This window comes from Heterodontus francisci, chromosome 4 (genome assembly GCF_036365525.1).
Source record: "Heterodontus francisci isolate sHetFra1 chromosome 4, sHetFra1.hap1, whole genome shotgun sequence".
Taxonomy (NCBI): domain Eukaryota; kingdom Metazoa; phylum Chordata; class Chondrichthyes; order Heterodontiformes; family Heterodontidae; genus Heterodontus; species Heterodontus francisci.
Genome location: NC_090374.1, coordinates 43,908,685 through 43,931,054, shown reverse-complemented (window position 1 = coordinate 43,931,054; position 22,370 = coordinate 43,908,685). Strand labels below are relative to the sequence as shown.

At 44.4% G+C, this 22,370-nt stretch overlaps 1 protein-coding gene across 6 annotated transcripts in view; it reads right to left on the bottom strand.

Moving 5' to 3' along the window:
• mast4 (microtubule associated serine/threonine kinase family member 4) overlaps positions 1-22,370 on the bottom strand; it is a 575,541-nt gene that overhangs the window by 3,854 nt on the left and 549,317 nt on the right. For all 6 annotated transcript variants that reach the window (XM_068029433.1, XM_068029434.1, XM_068029435.1 and 3 more), the window contains 2 exons: positions 20,131-20,267; positions 15,263-15,441 (listed from right to left, as the gene is read on the bottom strand). In XM_068029433.1, the coding sequence (XP_067885534.1) occupies positions 15,263-15,441; positions 20,131-20,267 (316 nt within the window). The remainder of the gene's footprint in view (positions 1-15,262; positions 15,442-20,130; positions 20,268-22,370) is intronic.

Sequence of the window (22,370 nt, the reverse complement as noted above, 5' to 3'; positions counted from 1 at the left end):
ATTTGGCATATGGGCAACAGTAGGAGTACTACAATTTGTCTCAATATCACTGGGCAAGGAACATGAAAAACTTGCTCGGGTCCCTTCTCCGGCAACCTCAAATGGAAATTGCAGATGTGTGGGTACCGGGCAAGGACACCAATGTTTAACGCAGCTGTGATGTTCCAAAGCGAAATAGATGTCATTGTCCATAGATAGATAATGTAGACACCTGTGGAACTTTACCACAGCATGAGTGGGAGCTTTCATGAGAAGAGGGGAAAAGAGCTTGTCGATTGGGCTCTTTCTTGAATCTATTCTACATTTTCTGAGCACCAAATATATTTACAGTCAAATTTCATTACTAAAATAGGAGGACCAGCATAATCAATGAATGCCAAGCATAAAAATCAGGATGAAGCTTTTATGTTGTGTGGCCATTATACTGGACTTTACAGTAGCTCTTACCTTTATTCATTATAATAAATGGAGGTTATAGGTTCAGGAAAAGTATAAACAAAGTGATAGCAATTATGGTCTTTTTACTGAAATTTGACAGTATTACTTATCTTGGAACAAATGTGTCTATAGTCTATAATGCATTCAAAAATATTTTAGAAAACTAAAGAACTGTGGGTGCTTATTTTATAGATTTTCCACAGCATGGACTAAGATGTAAAGAAAAAATGAAAGACTTGCATTTATATAGTGCCTTTCATGATGTCCCAAAGCGCTTTACAGATAATGAAGTAGTTTTGAAGTGTAGTTACTACAGTAATGTAGGAAACGTGACTGCCAATTTGCACAGAAGCTCCCACAAACATCAATATGATAATGACCAGTTCGTTTTTTTTGCTATTCTCCTCAATGTTTTATTTGCTATACTCCTTGCAGACAAGCTGAGGGCACAGATAGACACATGGCAGTATGATAACACAGCTATTACAGAAACAAGGCTCAAGGAGGGTCAGGAATGGCAGCTCAATGTTCCTGGTTACAGGCTTTTCAGACGTGATAGAGAGGGGGTAAAAATGTGTGGGTGGGGGGGGGGTGGGCAATTTTGGTCAACGAAAGAATTAGTTATGAGGAGGGATGGTATCTTAGAAGGATCATCAAATGAGGCCATATGGATTGAGCTAAGGGACAAAAAAGGGGCAGTCACACTGCTGGGAGCGTACTATTGACCCCCAAACAGTCAGAGGGAGATCAAAGAGCAAATATACAGGCAAACCTCAGAAGCGCAAAAACAATTGGTCAGTTGGAGGGTGTAACTAGCAGAATAGATAAGGGGGAATCAGTGTCGTGTATTTGGATTTTCAGAAGGTTTTTGATAAGGTCCCACACAGGAGGTTACTAGGAAAAATTAGAGCACATGGGATTGGGGGTACTACACTGGCATGGACTGAGAATTGGTTAACAGACAGAAAACAGAGAGAAGGAATAGAGTCATAGAGTGAAACAGCACAGAAACAAGCCCTTCAAAGAACAAAGAACAGTACAGCACAGGAACAGGCCATTCGGCCCACCAAGCCTGCGCTGATCTTGATGCCTGCCTAAACTAACACCTTCGGCACTTCCGGGGCCCATATCCCTCTATTCCCTTCCTATTCATATATTTGTCAAGATGTCTCTTAAACGTCGCTATCGTATCTGCTTCCACCACCTCCCCTGGCAGCATGTTCCAGGCTCTGTGTAAAAAACTTGCCTCGCACATCCCCTCTAAACTTTGCCCCTCGCACCTTAAACCTATGTCCCCTAGTAACTGACTCTTCCACCCTGGGAAAAAGCTTCTGACTATCCACTCTGTCCATGCCGCTCATAACTTTGTAAACCTCTATCATGTCGCCCCTCCACCTCCGTCGTTCCAGTGAAAACAATCCGAGTTTATCCAACCTCTCCTCATAGCTAATGCCCTCCAGACCAGGCAACATCCTGGTAAACCTCCTCTGTACCCTCTCCAAAGCCTCCACGTCCTTCTGGTAGTGTGGCGACCAGAATTGCACGCAATATTCTAAGTGTGGCCTAACTAAGGTTCTGTACAGCTGCAACATGACTTGCCAATTTTTATACTCTATGCCCCGACCGATGAAGGCAAGCATGCCATATGCCTTCTTGACTACCTTATTCACCTGCGTTGCCACTTTCAGTGACCTGTGGAACTGTACACCCAGATCTCTCTGCCTGTCAATACTCCTAAGGGTTCTGCCATTTACTGTATACCTCCCACCTGCATTAGACCTTCCAAAATGCATTACCTCACATTTGTCCGGATTAAACACCATCTGCCATTTCTCCGCCCAAGTCTCCAACCGATCTATATCCTGCTGTATCCTCTGACAATCCTCATCATTATCCGCAACTCCACCAACCTTTGTGTCGTCCGCAAACTTACTAATCAGACCAGCTACATTTTCCTCCAAATCATTTATATATACTACAAACAGCAAAGGTCCCAGCACTGATCCCTGCGGAACACCACTAGTCACATCCCTCCATTCAGAAAAACACCCATCCACTGTTACCCTCTGTCTTCTGTGACTGAGCCAGTTCTGTATCCATCTTGCCAGCTCACCTCTGATCCCGTGTGACTTCACCTTTTGCACCAGTCTGCCATGCGGGACCTTGTCAAAGGCTTTACTAAAGTCCATATAGACAACATCCACCGCCCTTCCCTCATCAATCATCTTCGTCACTTCCTCAAAAAACTCAATCAAATTAGTAAGACATGACCTCCCCTTCACAAAACCATGCTGTCTCTCGCTAATAAGTTTGTTTGTTTCCAAATGGGAGTAAATCCTGTCCCGAATAATCCTCTCTAATAGTTTCCCTACCACTGATGTAAGGCTCACCGGCCTATAATTTCCTGGATTATCCTTACCACCCTTCTTAAACAAAGGAACAACATTGGCTATTCTCCAGTCCTCTGGGACCTCACCTGTAGCCAATGAGGATGCAAAGATTTCTGTCAAGGCCCCAGCAATTTCTTCCCTTGCCTCCCTCAGTATTCTAGGGTAGATCCCATCAGGCCCTGGGGACTTATCTACCTTAATGCTTTGCAAGACACCCAATACCTCCTCCTTTTTGATAATGAGATGACTGAGACTATCTACACTCCCTTCCCTAGGCTCATCATCCACCAAGTCCTTCTCTTTGGTGAATACTGATGCAAAGTACTCATTTAGCACCTCACCCATTTCCTCTGGCTCCACACATAGATTCCCATCTCTGTCCTTGAGTGGGCCCTTGCCCTGGTTACCCTCTTGCTCTTTATATATGTATAAAAAGCCTTGGGATTTTCCTTAATCCTGTTTGCCAATGACTTTTCATGACCCCTTTTAGCCCTCCTAACTCCTTGCTTAAGTTCCTTCCTACTGTCTTTATATTCCTCAAGTGCTTCATCTGTTCCTAGCCTTCCAGCCCTTACAAATGCTTCCTTTTTCTTTTTGACTAGGCTCACAATATCCCGTGTTATCCAAGCTTCCCGAAACTTGCCAAACTTGTCTTTCTTCCTCACAGGAACATGGTCCTGGATTCTAATCAGCTGACGTTTGAAAGACTCCCACATGTCAGATGTTGATTTACCCTCAAACAGCCGCCCCCAATCTAAATTCTTCAGTTCCTGCCTAATATTGTTATAATTAGCCTTCCCCCAATTTAGCACCTTCACCCGAGGACTACTCTTATCCTTATCCACAAGAACCTTAAAACTTATGGAATTATGGTCACTGCCCCCAAAATGCTCCCCAACTGAAACTTCGACCACCTGGCCGAGCTCATTCCCCAATACCAGGTCCAGAATGGCCCCTTCCCTAGTTGGGGATCTACATACTGTTTCAAGAAGCTCTCCTGGATGCTCCTCACAAATTCTGCCCCATCCAAGCCCCTAGCACTAAGTGAGTCCCAGTCAATATTGGGGAAGTTAAAATCACCCACCACTACAACCCTGTTACCTTTACATCTTTCCAAAATCTGTCTACATATCTGCTCCTCTACCTCCCGCTGGCTGTTGGGAAGCCTGTAGTAAACCCCCAACATCGTGACTGCACCCTTCCTATTCCTGAGCTGCACCCATATTGCCTCGCTGCATGACCTCTCTGAGGTGTCCTCCCGCAGTACAGCTGTGATATTCTCCTTAACCAGTAATGCAACTCCCCCACCCCTTTTACATCCCCCTCTATCCCGCCTGAAGCTTCTAAAGCCTGGAACATTTAGCTGCCAATCCTGCCCTTCCCTCAACCAAGTCTCTGTAATAGCAACAACATCATATTTCCAAGTACTAATCCAAGCTCTAAGTTAATCTGCCTTACCTGTTATACTTCTCGCATTGAAACAAATGCACTTCAGACCACCAGTCCCGCTGTGCTCAGCATCATCTCCCTGCCTGCTCTTCCTCTTAGTCCTACTGGCCTTATTTACTATGTCCTCCTCATTTACTTCACTAGCTGTCCTACTGCTCTGGTTCCCACCCACCTGCCACACTAGTTTAAACCCTCCTGAGTGACGCGAGCAAACCTCGCAGCCAGGATATTAGTACCCTTCCAGTTTAGATGCAACCCGTCCTTCTTGTACAGGTCCCATCTGTCCCTGAAGAGAGCCCAATGGTCCAGATATCCGAAACCCTCCCTTCTACACCAGCTGCTCAGCCACGTGTTTAGCTGCACTATCTTCCTATTTCTAGCCTCACTGGCACATGGCACAGGGAGTAATCCAGAGATTACAACCCTAGAGGTCCTGTTTTTTAAACTTACTACCTAACTCCCTAAACTCCCCCTGCAGGACCTCATCACTCTTCCTGCCTATGTCATTGGTACCGATGTGTACCACAATCTCTAGCTGTTCACCCTCCCCCTTCAGAATGCCCTCTGTCCGTTCAGAGATATCCTTGACCCTGGCACCAGGGAGGCAACATACCTTCCTGGAGTCTCTTTCACGTCCACAGAAGCGCCTATCTGTGCTCCTGACTATAGAGTCCCCTATAACTATTGCTCTTCTGCGCTTTGTCCCTCCCTGCTGAACAACAGTGCCCATCGTGTGTGCTGGCCATCAAGCACCTAACTACTCTAATCCCATTTTCCAGCACTTGGCACATATCCTTGTATGCTATGGCGTTTCAAGTGCTCATCTAAATACTTCTTAAATGTTGTGAGGGTTCCTGCCTCTACCAGCCCTTCAGGCAGTGCGTTCCAGATTCCAACCACCCTGTGGGTGAGAACATTTTTCCTCAAATCCCCTCTAAACCTGCCCCTTACCTTACATCTATGCCCCCTGGTTACTGACCCCTCCGCTAAGGGAAACAGTTTCTTCCTATCTAATCTATCAATGCCCCTCATAATTTCATATACCTCTATCATGTCCCCCCTCAGCCTTCTCTGCTCTCAGGAAAACAGCCCGAGCCTTTTCAGTCTCACTTCATAGCTGAAATACTCCAGCCCAGGCAACATCCTGGTGAATCTTCTCTGCACCCTCTCCAGTGCAATCACATCATAACCTCCCTGCTCTTATATTCTATGCCTTGGCTGATAAAGGCAAGTATCCCATATGCCTTCCTAACCACCTTATCTACCTGTGCTGCTGCCTTCAGTGATCTATGGACAAGTACACCAAGATCCCTCTGACCCTCTGTACTTCCTCGGTCCTACCATCCATTGTATATTCCCTTGCCTTGTTAGTCCTCCCAAAATGCATCACCTCACACTTCTCAGGATTAAATTCCATTTGCCACTGCTCTGCCCATGTTACCAGCCCATCTATATCGTCCTGTATTCTAAGGCTTTCCTCCTTACTATTTATGACACCACCAAGTTTCGTGTCATCTGCAAACTTACTTATCATACCTCCTATATTCACGTCTAAATCATGAATGTACACTCCACACCGCAAGGGTCCCAGCACTGATCCCTGTGGTACACCACTGGTCACAGGCTTTCACTTGCAAAAACAACCCTCGACCATTACCCTCTGTTTCCTGCCACCAAGCCAATTTTGGATCCAATTTGCCAAATTGCACTGGATCCCATGGGCTCTTACCTTCTTAACCAATCTCCCATGCGGGCCCTTATCAAAGGCCTTACTGACGTCCATGTCGACTACATCAACTGCTTTACCCTCACCTACACATCTCGTCACCTCCTCGAAAAATTCAATCAAGTTAGTTAGAGACGATCTCCCCCTGACAAAGCCATGCTGACTATCGCTAATTATTCCCTGCCTCTTCAAGTGGAGATTAAGCCTGTCCCTCAGAATTTTTTCCAATCGTTTCCCAACCGCTGTTAGACTCACCGGTCTGTAATTACCTGGTCTATCCCTGCTACTCTTCTTGAATAATGGTACCACATTCGCTGTCCTGCAGTCCTCTGGCACCTCTCCCGTGGCCAGGGAGGATCTGAAAATTTGTGTTAGAATCCCTGCTATCACCTCCCTTGCCTCACATAACAGCCTGGGATACATCTCATCTGGGCCTGGGGATTTATCCACTTTTAAGCCCACTAAAACATCTAATACTTCCTCCCTTTCAATGTTAATATGTTCAAGTATATCACAATCCCCCTCCCTGATCTCTACACCTACATTGTCCTTCTCCACAGTGAAAACAGATGAAAAAATAATCATTTAAAACCTCATCTATGTCCTCCGGCTCCACACACAGATTGCCACTTTGGTCCCTAATGGGCCCTACTCTTTCCCTGGTTATCCAGGTGGTTGGGGCAGGTTCAATTGAGGCATTTCAAAGGGAATTAGAATGTTTTTTCAAAAAGAGGAATGGGCAGGGTTACGGGGAGAAGGCGGGGGGAATGGTATTAGGTGAAATGCTTATTCGGAGAACTGGAGGTGACCAGATGGGCCGAATGGCCTCCTTCTGCACTGTAACTATTCTGAAATTCTGTCAAGGCCAATTTTACTAAGCTGAGGAGTGATTTTACAAAAGTAGACTGGAAACAGCTACTTGAAGGTAAATCAGTGCCAGAGCAGTAGGAAGCATTCAAAGGGGAGATTCATGGGGTTCAGAGTAAACATGTTCCCACAAAGAGAAAGGGTGGGACGACCAAATCTAGAGCCCCCTAGATCTCAAGGAGCTTACTGGCCAAGGTTAGGCAGAAAAGGAAAGTTTATGTCCAACAACCCAATACTACAAAAAGCCAAGAGGAGTGTAAAAAGTGGAGGGCTGAAATCAAAAATGAAATTAGGAAAGAAAAGAGAAGACATGAAAGAATTTTGGAAAGAAAAATCAAGGTGAACCTAAAGATCGTTTAACCATACATTAAGAATAAGAGGACAACTATGGAAAGAGTAGGGCCAATAAAAGACCAAAAAGGTAAGCTTTGTGTAGGGATGGAAGATGTTGGTATGGTTCTTCATATGAATACTTTGCATCTATCTTCACAAAAGAGATGGACGATGCAGATATTGTAGTTAAAAAGGAGGTGTGAAGTATTGGATGTGATAAACATAGGGAGAGAGGAAGTATTAATGGGATTTGCATCCTTGAAAGTGGATAAAACACCGGGGCTGGATGAAATGTACCCCTGGCTGTCGAAAGAAGCCAGAGAGGTAACAGCGGACAATCTGACCATCATTTTCCAGTCCTCACTGGATACAGGTGTGGTGCTGGAGGATTGGAGAACTGCTCATGTTGTACCTGCTTAAAAAGGGAGCAAGGGACAGGCCAGTCAGTGTGACCTCATCCAAGGCCCCAAACATTCCTTTCAGGTGAAGCAGCGATTTACTTATACTTCTTTGAATTTAGTATACTGTATTCGTGGCTCACAATGTGGTCTCCTCTACATTGGGGAGACCAAATGCATACTGGGTGACTGCTTTGTGGGACACCTCCGCTCAATCCGAAAGCATGACCCCGAGTTTCCGGTTGCTGGTCATTTCAACACCCCTCCCCCACTGCTCTCATATCTGTCCTGGGATTGCTGCAGTGTTCCAGTGAACATCAACGCAAGCTCAAGGAACAGCACCTCATTCTGTATTTACCGTGGAGAAGGTCATGGAAGCTAGTGAGTTCAAGGGAGGGAACAGCGATATCCTGGAGCATATCAACATTACAAAAGGAGGTGGTGTTGGAGGTTTTGAAGCTCATTATGGTGGATAAATCCCCAGGGCCTGACCAGCTGTATCCTCGGATGCTTTGGGAAGCAAGGGAGGAGATCGCTGGGGCACTGGCAGAGATTTTTGTATCATCGTTAGCCACGGGTGAGGTACTGGAAGACTGGAGGATAGCTAATGTTGTGCCTTTATTTAAGAAGGGTAGCAGGGATAAGCCAGGGAACTACAGGCCGATGAGCCTTACATCAGTGGTGGGAAAGTTATTGGAAGGGATTCTGAGAGACACGATTTATATGCATTCGGAAAGGCATGGTCTGATTAGGGATAGTCAGCATGGCTTTGTGCGTGGGAAATCATGTCTCATGAATTTAATTGAGTTTTTCGAAGAGGTGACCAAGAGTATTGACGAGGGCAGAGCGATGGACGTTGTCTCCATGGACTTTAGCAAGGCCTTTGGCAAAGTCCTGCATGGTAGGCTGGTCTAGAAGGTTCGAACACATGGGATCCAGGGTGAGCTAGCCAATTGGATACAAAATTGGCTTGGTGATAGGAGGCAGAGGGTGCTAGTGGAGGGTTGTTTTTCAGGTTGGAGGTCGGTGACCAGTGGTGTGCCGCAGGGATCGGTGCTGGGCCCTCTGTTGTTTGTCATATATATTAATGACTTGGAAGTGAATGTAGGGGGCATGATTAGTAAGTTTGCAGATGACACCAAAATTGGTGGTATAGTGGACAGTGAAGAAGGTTTTCTATGGTTACAAGAGGATAGAGATCAACTGGGAAAGTGGGCAAGGGATTGGCAAATGGAATTTAACGCAGACAAGTGTGAAGTGATGCATTTTGGGAAGTTAAACCAGGGCAGGACATATACAGTGAATGGCAGGGCCCTGGGGAATGTTGTTGAGCAGAGAAAACTTGGGGTACAAGTACATAGTTCCCTGAAAGTGGCAACACAGGTAGACAGGGTGGTGAAGAAGGCGTATGGCATGCTTGCCTTCATTGGCCGAAGCATTGAGTACAAGAGTTGGGACGTCATGTTACAGTTATACATAACGTTGGTTAGGCCGCATTTGGAATACTGTGTGCAGTTCCGGTTGCCGCACTATTGGAGAGATGTGATTAAGCTAGAGAGGGTGCAGAAAAGATTCACAAGGGTGTTGCCTGGTTTGGAGGGCTTGAGTTATAAAGAGAGATTGGATAGGCTAGGTCTGTTTTCCCTGGAGCGAAGGAGGTTGAGAGGGGACATGATAGAGGTATATAAAATTATGAGAGGCATAGATAGGGTAGATAGCCAGAGTCTGTTTCCCATGGTAGGGGTGACTAAAACTAGAGGGCATAGATTTAAGGTGAGAGGGAGGAGGTTTAAAGGGGATCAAAGGGGTAAATTTTTCACACAAAGAATAGTGGGTATATGGAATGAGCTGCCAGAGGAGGTGGTGGAGGCAGGAACAGTAGCAACATTTAAGAGGCATCTGGACAGGTACTTCAATGAGCAAGGGATATGGAATTAATGCAGGCAGGTGGGATTAGTTTAGATAGGCATTATGGTCGGCATGGACGTGGTGGGCCGAAGGGCCAGTTTCTATGCTGTATGACTCTATGACTCGTTTACCCATTAGGCACGCTACAGCCTGCCGGACTGAACACTGAGTTCAATAATTTCAGAGCATGACGGCACCCCTTTCTATTTTTGGTTATTTTTCCTTTTTTGTTTATTTTATTAGTTTGTTTCTACTGTGCCTACCCACTGTTTTTTTTCCTGTTTGTGATTGGGGCCAGGCTGTTCAGTTTTCTGTCAATTAACACCCTCTCTGCACTAACGCTTTGTCTTTCACCACACCATTAACATACCGTTTGCCTTTGCTCCATGACTTTCTGGTCAGTTATTCTCTGTGACCTTTCCCTATCAACACCTTCTCTTTTGTTATCTCTTGCCCCACCCCCGCTTTACTTGCTTAAAACCTATTACATTTCCAATATTTGCCAGTTCTGATGAAGGGTCACTGACCTGAAACATTAACTTTGCTTCCCTCTCCACAGATGGTGCCAGGCCTGCTGAGTATTTCCAGCATTTTTTGTTTTTATTAATCTAACCTCAGTAGTGGGCAAATTATTTCAATCAATTCTGAGTTGCAGGATAAACTGTCACTTAGAAGGGCATGGATTAATCAAGGATTTGTTAAGGGAAGATGGTGTCTGATGAACTTGATTGAAATTTTTGAAGTAACAAGGAGGATTGATGAGGGGAGTACAGTTGATGTGGTCTACCTGGATTTTAACAAGGCTTTTGACAAGGTCCCACATGGCAGACTGGTTTAAAAAAAAGCCCATGGGTTCCAGGGAAATATAGTAAGCTGGATACAAAATTGGATCAGTGGCAGGAAACGACAGATGGGTGTTTTTGTTCAGTACTAAGTCCCCTGCTTTTTGTGGTATATATTAATGATTTGGATGTAAATGTCAGGGCAAGGGGTGGTGGGGATGATCAAGATGTGTGCAGACTACACAAAGATTGGCTGTGTGGTTGATCGCGAGGAGGATAGTTGTACTGCAGGAAGATATCAATGGACAGATCAGGTGGGCATACAAGTGGCAAATGGAACTTAATCCAGAGAAAATGTGAGGTGATGCATTTGGAGAGGTCAAACAAAGCAAAGGCATGCACATTAAATGGGAGAATACCGAGAGGTGGAAGTGAGGGACCTTGGAGGGAATATCCACAGATCCCTGAAGGTAGCAGGACAGGTGGACAAGGTAGTTAAGAAGGCATATGGAATAATTTCCTTTATTGGCCGAGGTATAGCATATAAGAGCAGGAAGGTTATGCTGGAACTATATAAAATATTAGTTAGGCCACAACTTGAGTACTGTGTGCAGTTCTGGTCACCTCATTACAGAAAGGATGTAATTGCACTAGAGAGGGTACAGAGGAGACTTACAAGGATGTTGCCAGGACTGGAAAAATGCAGCTATGAGGAAAGATTGGATAGGCTATGGTTGTTCTCCTTGGAACAGAGAAGGCTGAGGGGAGATCAGATTGAGATGTACAAAATTGTGAGGGGCCTTGATAGAGCGGACAGGGAGTGCCCATTTACCTTAGCGAGAGGTCAGTCACTAGGGGGAATAGATTTAAAGTGACTGATAGAAATTTAGAGCCGAGATGAGGAAATGTTTTTTCATCCAGAGGGTGGTGGGGGTCTGGAATTACTGCCTGAAAAGGTAGTAAAGACAGAAACCCTCAACTCATTTAAAAAGGTGTCTGGATATGCAACTCTGGTGCTGTAACCTGCAGAGCTATGGACCAAATGCTGGAAAGTGGGATTAGGCTGGGTAGCTCGTTTTTGGGCCGGCGCTGACACGATAGGTCAAGTGGCCTTTTTCTGTGATGTAAACTTTCTATGATTCTATGTTTGAGGGATAAGTATTGGCTGGGAGACTGGTGATAAATCACCTGCTCTTCTTTGAAATAGTACCACGGGATCTTTTACATCCACTTGAGTGTGCTGATGTGGCCTCAGTTTAACAACTCATCTGGCACCTCCAACAGAGTAGCACCCCCTCAGTACTGCACTGGAGTGTCAGCCTAGATTTTTGAGCTCAAGTCGCTGGCATGCGGTTTGAACTCTCAAACTTCTGACAGGGAGGCGAAATGTTATTAACTGAGTCAAAGAGGGAGCAGCCAGAGGTCGTGGTACATATCGGTACCAATGACATAGCTAAGAAAAGGGATGAGGACCTGAAAAGCGAATATAGGGAGTTAGGTTGGAAGCTGAAAGGCAGGACGAGCAGAGTAGTAATCTCAGGATTGTTACCGGTGCCACGTGCTAGTGAGGCTAGAAACAGGGAGCGAGTGCAGCTGAACACGTGGCTACAGAACTGGTGTAGGAGGGAGGGATTCAGATATGTGGATCATTGGGATACCTTCTGGGGAAGGTGGGACCTGTACAAGAAGGATGGGTTGCATCTGAACTGGAGGGGCACCAATATCCTGGGCGGGAGGTTTGCTAGAGTTCTTCGGGAGGGTTTAAACTAGTTTGGCAAGGGGATGGGAACCGGAGCCACGGATCAGTGGGGTAGCTGTTGAACAGGCAGATACCGAGTGCAGAGAGTCTGTGAGGAAGGTTAGACAGCTGACAGGGCAAAGTTGCAGCCAGTATGATGGGTTGAAGTGTGTCTATTTTAACGCAAGAAGTATCAGGAATAAGGGTGATGAACTTAGAGCATGGATCAGTACTTGCAGCTATGATGTTGTGGCCATTACGGAGACGTGGATATCACAGGGGCAGGAATGGATGTTGGATGTTCCGGGGTTTAGATGTTTCAAAAGGAATAGGGAGGGAGGTAAAAAAGGTGGGGGAGTGGCATTGTTAATCAGGGATAGATCACAGCTGCAGAAAGGGAGGTCGTCGAGGAGGGTTTGTCTACTGAGTCATTATGGGTGGAAGTCAGAAACAGGAAAGGAGCAGTCACTTTATTGGGAGTTTTCTATAGACCCCCCAATAGCAACAGAGACATGGAGGAACAGATTGGGAGGCAGATTTTGGAAAGGTGCAGAAGTAACAGGGTTGTTATCATGGGTGACTTCAACTTCCCTAATATTGATTGGAACCTCCTTAGTGCAAATAGTTTGGATGGAGCAGTTTTTGTCAGGTGTGTCCAGGAAGGTTTCCTGACTCAATATGTAGATAGGCCGACTAGAGGGGAGACTATGTTGGACTTGGTGCTTGGCAATGAACCAGGCCAGGTGGCAGATCTCTCGGTGGGAGAGCATTTCGGTGATAGTGACCACAACTCCCTGACCTTTACTATAGTCATGGAGGGGGACAGGAGCAGAAGGGATGGGAAAATATTTAATTGGGGGAGGGGGAATTACAATGCTATTAGGCAGGAACTGGGGAGTATAAATTGGGAACAGATGTTCTCAGGGAAATGCACGACAGAAATGTGGAGGTTGTTTAGACAGCACTTGCTGCGACTGCTGGATAGGTTTGTCCCGATGAGGTAAGGAAGGAATGGTAGGGTGAAGGAACCTTGGATGACAAGAGATGTGGAACAGCTAGTCAAGAGGAAGAAGGAAGCTTACTTAAGGTTGAGGAAGCAAGGATCAGACAGGGCTCTAGAGGATTACAAGGTAGCCAGGAAGGAACTGAAGAATGGATTTAGGAGAGCTAGAAAGGGACATGAAAAAGTCTTGGCGGGTAGGATTAAGGAAAATCCCAAGGTGTTCTACACTTATATGAGGAACAAGAGGATGGCCAGAGTGAGGGTAGGGCCGATCAGGGATAGTGGAGGGAACTTGTGCCTGGAGTCGGAGGAGGTAGGGGAGGTCCTAAATGAATACTTTGCTTCAGTATTCACTAGTGAGAGGGACCTGGTCGTTTGTGAGGACAGCGTGGAACAGGCTGATATGCTCCAACAGGTTGAGGTTAAGAGGGAGGATGTGCTGGAAATTTTGAATGATATGAGGACAGATAAGTCCCCGGGGCCAGACGGGATATACCCAAGGATATTACGGGAAGCGAGGGAAGAGATTGCTGCGCCTTTGGCGATGATCTTTGCGTCTTCACTGTCCACTGGAGTAGTACCGGATGATTGGAGGGTGGCAAATGTTGTTCCCTTGTTCAAGAAAGGGAATAGGGATAACCCTGGGAATTATAGAGCAGTCAGTCTTACGTCGGTAGTGGGCAAAATATTGGACAGGATTCTGAGAGACAGGATTTATGATTATTTGGAAAAGCATGGTTTGATTAGAGACATTCAGCGTGGCTTTGTGAGGGGCAGGTCATGCCTCACAAGCCTTATTGAATTCTTTGAAGATGTGACAAAACACGTTGATGAAGGAAGAGCAGTGGATGTGGTGTATATGGATTTTAGCAAGGCGTTGGATAAGGTTCCCCATGGTAGGCTCATTCAGAAAGTAAGGAGGCATGGGATTCAGGGAAAGTTGGCTGTCTGGATACAAAATTGGCTAGCCCATAGAAGTCAGAGGGTGGTAGTAGATGGAAAGTATTCAGCATGGAGCTCGGTGACCAGAGGTGTTCCACAAGGATCTGTTCTGGGACCTCTGCTCTTTGTGATTTTTATAAATGATTTGGATGAGGAAGTGGAAGGCTGAGTTAGCAAGTTTGCCGATGACACGAAGGTTGCTGGAGTTGTGGATAGTGTGGAAGGCTGTTGTAGGTTGCAACGGGACATTGACAGGATGCAGAGCTGGGCTGAGAAGTGGCAGATGGAGTTCAACCTGGAAAAGTGTGAAGTGATTCATTTTGGAAGGTCGAATTTGAATGTGGAATACAGGCTTAAAGACAGGATTCTTGGTAGTGTGCAGGAACAGAGGGATCTTGGGGTCCATGTCCATAGATCGCTCAAAGTTGCCACCCAAGTTGATCGGGCTGTTAAGAAGGCGTATGGTGTGTTGGTTTTCATTAACAGGGGGATTGAGTTTAAGAGCCGCAAGGTTATGCTGCAGCTCTATAAGGCCCTGGTTCGACCACACTTGGAATATTATGTTCAGTTCTGGTCGCCTCATTATAGGAAGGATGTGGAAGCTTTAGAGAGGGTGCAGAGGAGATTTACCAGGATGCTGCCTGGACTGGAGGGCATGTTCTACGAAGAAAGATTGAGGGGCTTTTCTCATTGGAGCGAAGAAGGATGAGAGGTGACTTGATAGAGGGTACAAGATGATGAGAGGCATAGATAGAGTGGATAGTCAGAGACTTTTTCCCAGGGTGGAAAGGGCTATCACCAGGGGGCATAATTTTAAGGTGATTGGAGGAAGGTTTCGGGGAGATGTCAGAGGTAGGTTCTTTACACAGAGAGTGGTGGGTGCGTGGAATGCGCTGCCAGCGGTGGTAGTAGAAGCAGATACGTTAGGGGCATTTAAGCGACTCTTGGATAGGTACATGGATGATAGTAGAATGAAGGGTAGATAGTTAGTTTGATCTTAGAGTAGGTTAAAGGTTCGGCACAACATCGTGGGCCGAAGGGCCTGTACTGTGCTGTACTGTTCTATGTTCTAAAGCTGACACACAATGTTATTAAGTTTTCATCTCTCAGTTGTGAGAATTTAACCAGTAATCCCAATTGTGAAATAATCATAAATCTTGATGTTGCACTGGTATTAGAATGTTCTAGTTTCACTAGAAGAAAATGTTGCAAAAAAAAAATGCAGAAGCGTTCTCAGAATCAGAATACTAAAGAATAAAGCAATCTCACAAACAAACTGAAAACTCACCAGATTGAAAATCAGGGGCTGAACGGAAACTTTGCGTTGGTGACCTAGGAGATAAACTGTGTGTGGGTGACCCAGGCATACTGTCGCTAGACGAGAGCGAACGATTCAATGAGGTGAAACTCCGACTGGTGTGAAGTATGACGGGCTGCTTCGCAAACTTTTTAAAGAGCGATCGCCGTCTGTTGAGAAATAATATACGAGATGTTACTGGTTAAAATTTGGCATTTTTTAAAAACTCAAAATCAACCTTTTTTATTTTAAGAATGTGACTAAGTGATCCATAACACCAAGTTACCAAAGGATGTGCTATGTTGAAACTGGAAGAACTGAGTATCCACAAGACCTCTGAGCCAGATGGGATATTTCTGAGAATTCTCAAAGGAACTAAAGAAGAAACATAGTGATCCTTTGTTTTATATTTTCAGAGCTCCATAAATACTAGAATAGCACTTCAGCACTGGAGAATGAAAAATCTAGCTGCAATCCGCAAAAAAAGGAGCATAGCATGCACATACAACCATACGAATTAGGAGAAGTAGGCCATTCAGCCATTTAACAAGATCATGGCTGATCTGTTTCTATCTTGAATTCCACACTCCCATCTACCCCCTATAATCTTTGATTCCCTTGCCTAACAAGAATCTATCTACCTCAACCTTAAAAATATTCAATGACCCCGCCTCCACCACCTTCTGAGGCACAGAATTCCAAATTCGCACAACTCTGAGAAAATATTTCTCCTCGTCTCTGTCCTGAAAGGGCAACCCCAAATTTTCAAACAGTGCCCCCTAGTCCTGGACTCACCCACAAGAGGAAACATCCACTCCACATTCACCCTGTCAAGACCATTCACGATCTTATATACTTCACTCAAGTCTCCCCTCGTTCTTCTAAACTCCAGTGAAAATGAGCCCAGTCTGTCCAACCTTTGCTCATAAGACAACCCGCTCATTCCAGGTATCAATCTAGTAAACCACCTCTGAACCGCCTCCAATGCATTCACATCCTTCCTTAAATAAGGAGACCAAAACTGCACACAGTATTCGAGGTGAGATCTCACCTATGACCTGTATAATTGAAGCATAACATCCTTACTTTTATTTTCAATTCCTCTCGTAATAAAGGATAGCATTCCATTAGCGTTCTTTATTACTTGCTGTACCTGATTAATAACTTTTTGTGACTCAGGCACTGGAACACCTAGATCCCTCATTCCTCGTTTAAGAAAAACTCAGCTTTTTTATTCTTCTTGCCAAAGCGAACAACTTCACATTTTCCCACATTATACTCCATCTGCCAGATTTTTGCCCACTCACTCAACCTATCTATATGGGTCTGCAAACACTTTACATCCCCTTCACAACATACATGCCTACCTATCTTTGTGTCATCTGCAAATTTAGCTACCATGCCATTGTTCCCCTCATTCTAAGTCATTGATATAAATTGTAAAAAGTTGAGGCCCCAGCACAGACCCCTGTGGGACTCCACTCGTCACATCCTACCAATCAGAAAAGGATCCATTTATGCATACTCTCTATTTTCTGACAGCCAACCAATCTTCTATCCATGCTAATATGTTACCTCCTACACCATGAGCTCCTACTTTGCACGATAACCTTTTATGTGGCACCTTGTCAAATGCCTTCTGGAAATCCAAGTTCAGTATGTTAACAGGCTCCCCTTTATCCACAGCGCAAGTGGTAATTATAAGCTATTTAGCCTAACAACTTTATCAGAAAGAAACTTTAAGACCATTCTACAACATACTATCAAGAATACAGGTATTATAGGGAGTAGTCGGCATTATCTTAAAGTAAATTTTCACCAGTCACAAACCTATTGGAATTCCTTGAGGCGATTATAAAGTGAGAGAACGAAGGGTAGCCTGGTAGATCTAGCTTCATCAGATTTTCAGCCAAGTACCTCATGTGGGGTTAGTTCAGAAAGATTAAAGAATGCTCAACAGAGATGTCAAATTGTCAAGAAAAATTTATAATTAGCTTAACTACTAAAGAAATGCTTTGCCTTTCAAAAATAATCAGTGGTGTCACATTGGAGTCTAGCTCTTCACAATATGAGGAGTTTCTGGAGAAGCAGAATTAATTTACTGATGACAGGTAGCCATGTGGACAGGTAACAAGTAGAAAGCAGATGAATTATCTTTCAGGAAAATTGGACCTGTTATGTTTATTGACTGAGATACAGCAGATGGATTTTTAAGTGGATTTTAAGTGGATAAATGTAGGGCAATGCATACAGCAATGTGCGAAGAAAAGTTGGGAGTGATCACTGAACATACTCTGAAGCTATGTGATCAGTATGAGGCAGTTATCAATAAGGCAAATTGGATACTGTGTTTCACCTGTGTCATGCAGACCCCCACCTGCCAAGAATGAGGCATATTAATTTTGTCATATGAACATTGATTTTAAACTGTTGCTGGAGTGAAGAAATGACTTGTTTGAAGATCACCCAACACTGGGCTGGAAGGACATTTGCATACTAAGAGACACTGCTTGTGGAGACAAAGGACTATACCCTGATCCAATTAACCCAAATAGATTTTGATCACCAGATATTGAAGTTGTAAGGAAGCGCATTCCAGGGACTGCTAAAATAATACAATCCGCAAAAGCAGAAGTGGTTAAGCTAGTTAGTCACATGACTGACCTGCTGGCCAACTTGTTTTTTTGATTTGTGCCACACAAAAAGGAACAGAAGGCAGTTTGCAACTGACGCTGGAACAAGGAAGCCTCTCTCCTCGCTGTCTGTCTCTCGCTTTCTCCCAAGCCATTGGACCCACGGAAGACATGCAAACCTCAAGAGAGAAAAGACTCCAACATTGAAACAAGTTGAAGCGTGAACTAGGCCCCAACGAACAGCAGGACTTACCGGCAACCAAAGGCTCCACATTGAACTCAAAGGACTGTAATTATAATCCTGATACTGCCTCAAACTTTTCCCCTTTATTCTTTTCTACTTTTTCTGTCTCTATCTGCATTGGCGTTTATCGTGTATGCATGCTAGCAATGTCACGTTGCATATTCGTAGTCGTTAACCGGATTAGAGTTTAAGATTAATAAACTTCCACCTTTCTTGTTTAAATTTAAGGAAACCTGTCTGATTTATTTGCCTTACAATTGGAGCAATGAACAAGGATTCACTGAGGGGAAGCTAAAAACACGGTGTTTCTAAAATTAAACCCTGTTACAGTTAAACTAGGCAAAGGCTGAGAGGGAACTCTAGACCCCTTTTCACCTGGTTGTAACACCTACAAATCATTGGATTAAACATCAGGTCAATTCATATTGGCACTGCCAGAATAGGCCAATTCTGAAGTATGGCATGCAGTCTTGTCACCCTTAACCTAAAAAGATACAGACGCCTTAGGAAAGATTCAGAAGAACGACCAGGGTGACCAAAGATTTTCGCTAAGTTATGAAGAAATATGAAGCCAATAAACTTATTTTCACTGGAGAAAACAAGACTTCTTGTGTCCAGAAATGAGCAGCATGTTACGACAAGGGCAGGAGGCGAGGAGCCGGACAAAGCCTCAGAACTCTAGGAGACACTCAACTTCAGACGGTGAGATCTCTGGATTCATCAATCAAGGGTTGTAGTAGGGGGCACAAATCCTGGAATTTCAGAACTCAGGAAAATAACTCGGTAGCTGATCGGCCTGTGGGTGAGGAGAGGGGAGTGGTGGAGTGAAAGTGATGGGACCCACCGAGCGCCTGGTTACCAACCCTGGATTACAGCAAGACTCGGGAATGCTCCCCATTCAGCATCTCTCATTGCCCCAGGACTCAACCTGGAGCAGAGTAGCCCAGAAAAGCCCGCAGCAAGCAAAGGTCACCGACCCAGTGGGAATGACCCATCATGGCAAGATAAACACACATTCTGGGGGGATGAAGCTGATCAATGGATTCAGCTTCAATAAGCTTTCTGACAGCCAAGTTTATGAAGATGATTGGATTATTGATCATATATATGGAGCATGACCAATGAACACCTACTTTTAGCATTGACTGAGCCACAAAAACCACTCTGGAAACCGCAGGCTAATTGCAGCTGTCTAGGGTCAATGGATAATGGATGAGAGACCAGACTGTGAGTTCCATTTTGCTGTTTGGCAAGATGAGTCAATTTTTAAGGTTGCTTATGATCTAAGCCCAGATGTTGGATTTGTGCCCATCAAGATGAGTCAATTTTTAAGGTTGCTTATGATCTAAGCCCAGATGTTGGATTTGTGTCCATCTACTGTCCTGAAAATGCAAGCTGTTGTGTCGAGAAAGGGGAACTAACAGTCCAGCTGTGGAATGCGTGAGGAGAGGTGGAATGGTACGGATGTGAGGAGGAATAGAATGGGATGAGAGAGGAGAGGGAGGATGCAACAATTAAGCGGAGAATTAGAATGGGTCATTTGAGAGTAGACGTTGAATGGGACAGTGAGGAGAGAGGGACAATGGGATCATGAGAATGCGAGGAGAGCAATGTTCCCTCGAAGGTGCATGTGCGGCTGTGCTGCAATCTGGAACATACCGTGCATTGAAATTAAGAGGCCGCTCACAACTTTGTGAAAATTCAGTGACTTTTAAACTGTAAGCAGCCATGGAGAAATAATTAGTGCTCAGAGGAGTTTCTAGCCTGCCCAGTACAAAGAAAATTTAGAGGGAACATTGGTTCGAGATCTTGAGAGCTCAGATTGATTTGCCTCCACCTCCCAGAGTAGGATAGGGAGGGGTTGGCAATGAGAATCTGTGATAAAATAACCATACTTGGACTCTGGAAGGAGTGGACTTAATAGGCTGAATGGCTTTCCTTGCTTTATACACAGTTTTAAAAAGTAAGGACAGAGCAGGTACCTTTCTTGACCTTCCTTCTTTTTGGTTTTCTTACTTCGCCTCATCATTCTGCTTCTGTAACTGTGTCTTCTTGCCGGACCAGTTCTGATTGATGTGTTCTCAAATGGTGTGGTTGCGATAGCGACCTTGTTTCCACTCTAGTTACAATAAATAGGAAAATATTTACTTGTACGAAATGAACATTAGCTAATTTCTCTGAAAAGTGCAGATAAAATCAATCTAGGACTGCAATTCAATGCTAGAAATAAAACTAACATTATATATACCATATACACGCTATTAATAAAATATCAACATAGTGTTAAAATATATTAACATAGTGCTTTTTAACCAAAAAGGTACATGACCAGAGGAATTCAATCTGTAGGAAGCAAAACACCCGAGAATCAACATACAACAGTATGAAAAAAATAAATGACTTGAGGTTTGGAAAAGGGAGGCAAACACTAAATTTCTGACATCCTCAGTATTTAGTATGTCCCGTTACCATCATCACATGGTTTGCAGATTCAACCCTAGTCTTTCCCCTGGTGTTCCTGTACATATACAGCCACTCCATACAAAAGAAATCTATCAGCATTTCAAATTAGTACTACCCCCCCTCTACAGCCAGAGAATGTGTTAAATCTCCTCGGCAGAATTTCCACAAATGGGACATTTATTTACCTGTCTCAGGTTGCTACATGGAGAATGAGGCTGCAAATACAACACACTCCTTCAGTATTTAGTATCTAGCACTAATTTACTGTCATGACTTCATACAGCAACAAAAAAACCCCGCTGAAAATGGGCGTTTTACACTTGGTGAAAACAGATCAGGAGGTTATATCATTTGATGCGACTGAAATTATAAAGCAATTTAGGGATTTTTACTACTTTTCTTTCAGCAAAATGCATGTCAGTTAAGTCTGTTTCTGCTTAATTATTAATTAGGGAGAAAAGTTTCAAATTAGCTTCTTAATTTAAAACTCTGTTTATGTAGACTTTTACAGTTTTATCTATTTCAGCCAGCAAGCATATAACATCTAGTGTTTCCCCAGAGCAGTACGGAGCTGTGCTCAGGAAACATTCATCTTGAAACGTACTCTTTCAGTGTAGATGAAAGAGAAGAGAGTGTTCATCTAGAAAAGTGAGGGAAGGTACAGAAGCAGTTCTGCCAAAAAAAAGCGCAAGTAGAAAACTACATCTCAGCCGTCTGCTGTAAGTAAAGCACAAAAGATCAATGTGATGGAATTTGCTGCATGTGGCGTCAGCAATGTGGGTTGGATGGTGTTTGGCCATGTGTTGTGGGAGGTGTTCAGACTGCAGACATTAGACAACATTAGGAAAAAGCCTGATATTAAATTAAATCTGGTTCTCCAATACATGCTCCTTGACTTTTGTTAATAACACTCCAGCTCACTAAGGAGAAACGGTGGCTAACGTTTTGTTTTTACCACAGATGAACAGATTACTTCTCCAGCATTGGAAGAGAACAGAAAAAGTTAGTTTATAGCAGTGGTACAATGGAAAAGGTGACATACAATTTTGCAGCGTAAACAAAACATTTCTACAGATACATGGTACTCAGTGTGGGTAGCTATGCAAATGTACTTTATTAAGAATAAGGTGGCAAAGGTTAAATAATGCAAAAGAAAAGGCAGGAAATGGAATTTTCTTTGGCCTCCTTATCTCGAGAGACAATGGATACGCGCCTGGAGGTGGTCAGTGGTTTGTGAAGCAGCGCCTGGAGTGGTTATAAAGGCCAATTCTAGAGTGACAGGCTCTTCCAAAGGTGCTGCAGAGAAATTTGTTTCTCGGGGCTGTTACACAGTTGGCTCTCCCCTTGCACCTCTGTCTTTTTTCCTGCCAACTACTAAGTCTCTTTGACTCGCCACATTTTAGCCCTGTCTTTATGGCTGCCCGCCAGCTCTGGCGAACGCTGGCAACTGACTCCCACGACTTGTGATCAATGTCACAGGATTTCATGTCGCGTTTGCAGACGTCTTTAAAGCGGAGACATGGACGGCCGGTGGGTCTGATATCAGTGGCAAGTTCGCTGTACAATGTGACTTTGGGGATCCTGCCATCTTCCATGGGGCTCACATGGCCAAGCCATCTCAAGCGCCGCTGACTCAGTAGTGTGTACAAGCTGGGGATGTTGGCCACCTCGAGGACTTCTGTGTTGGAGATACGGTCCTGCGACCTGATGCCAAGTATTCTCCGGAGGCAGCTAAGATGGAATGAATTGAGACGTCGCT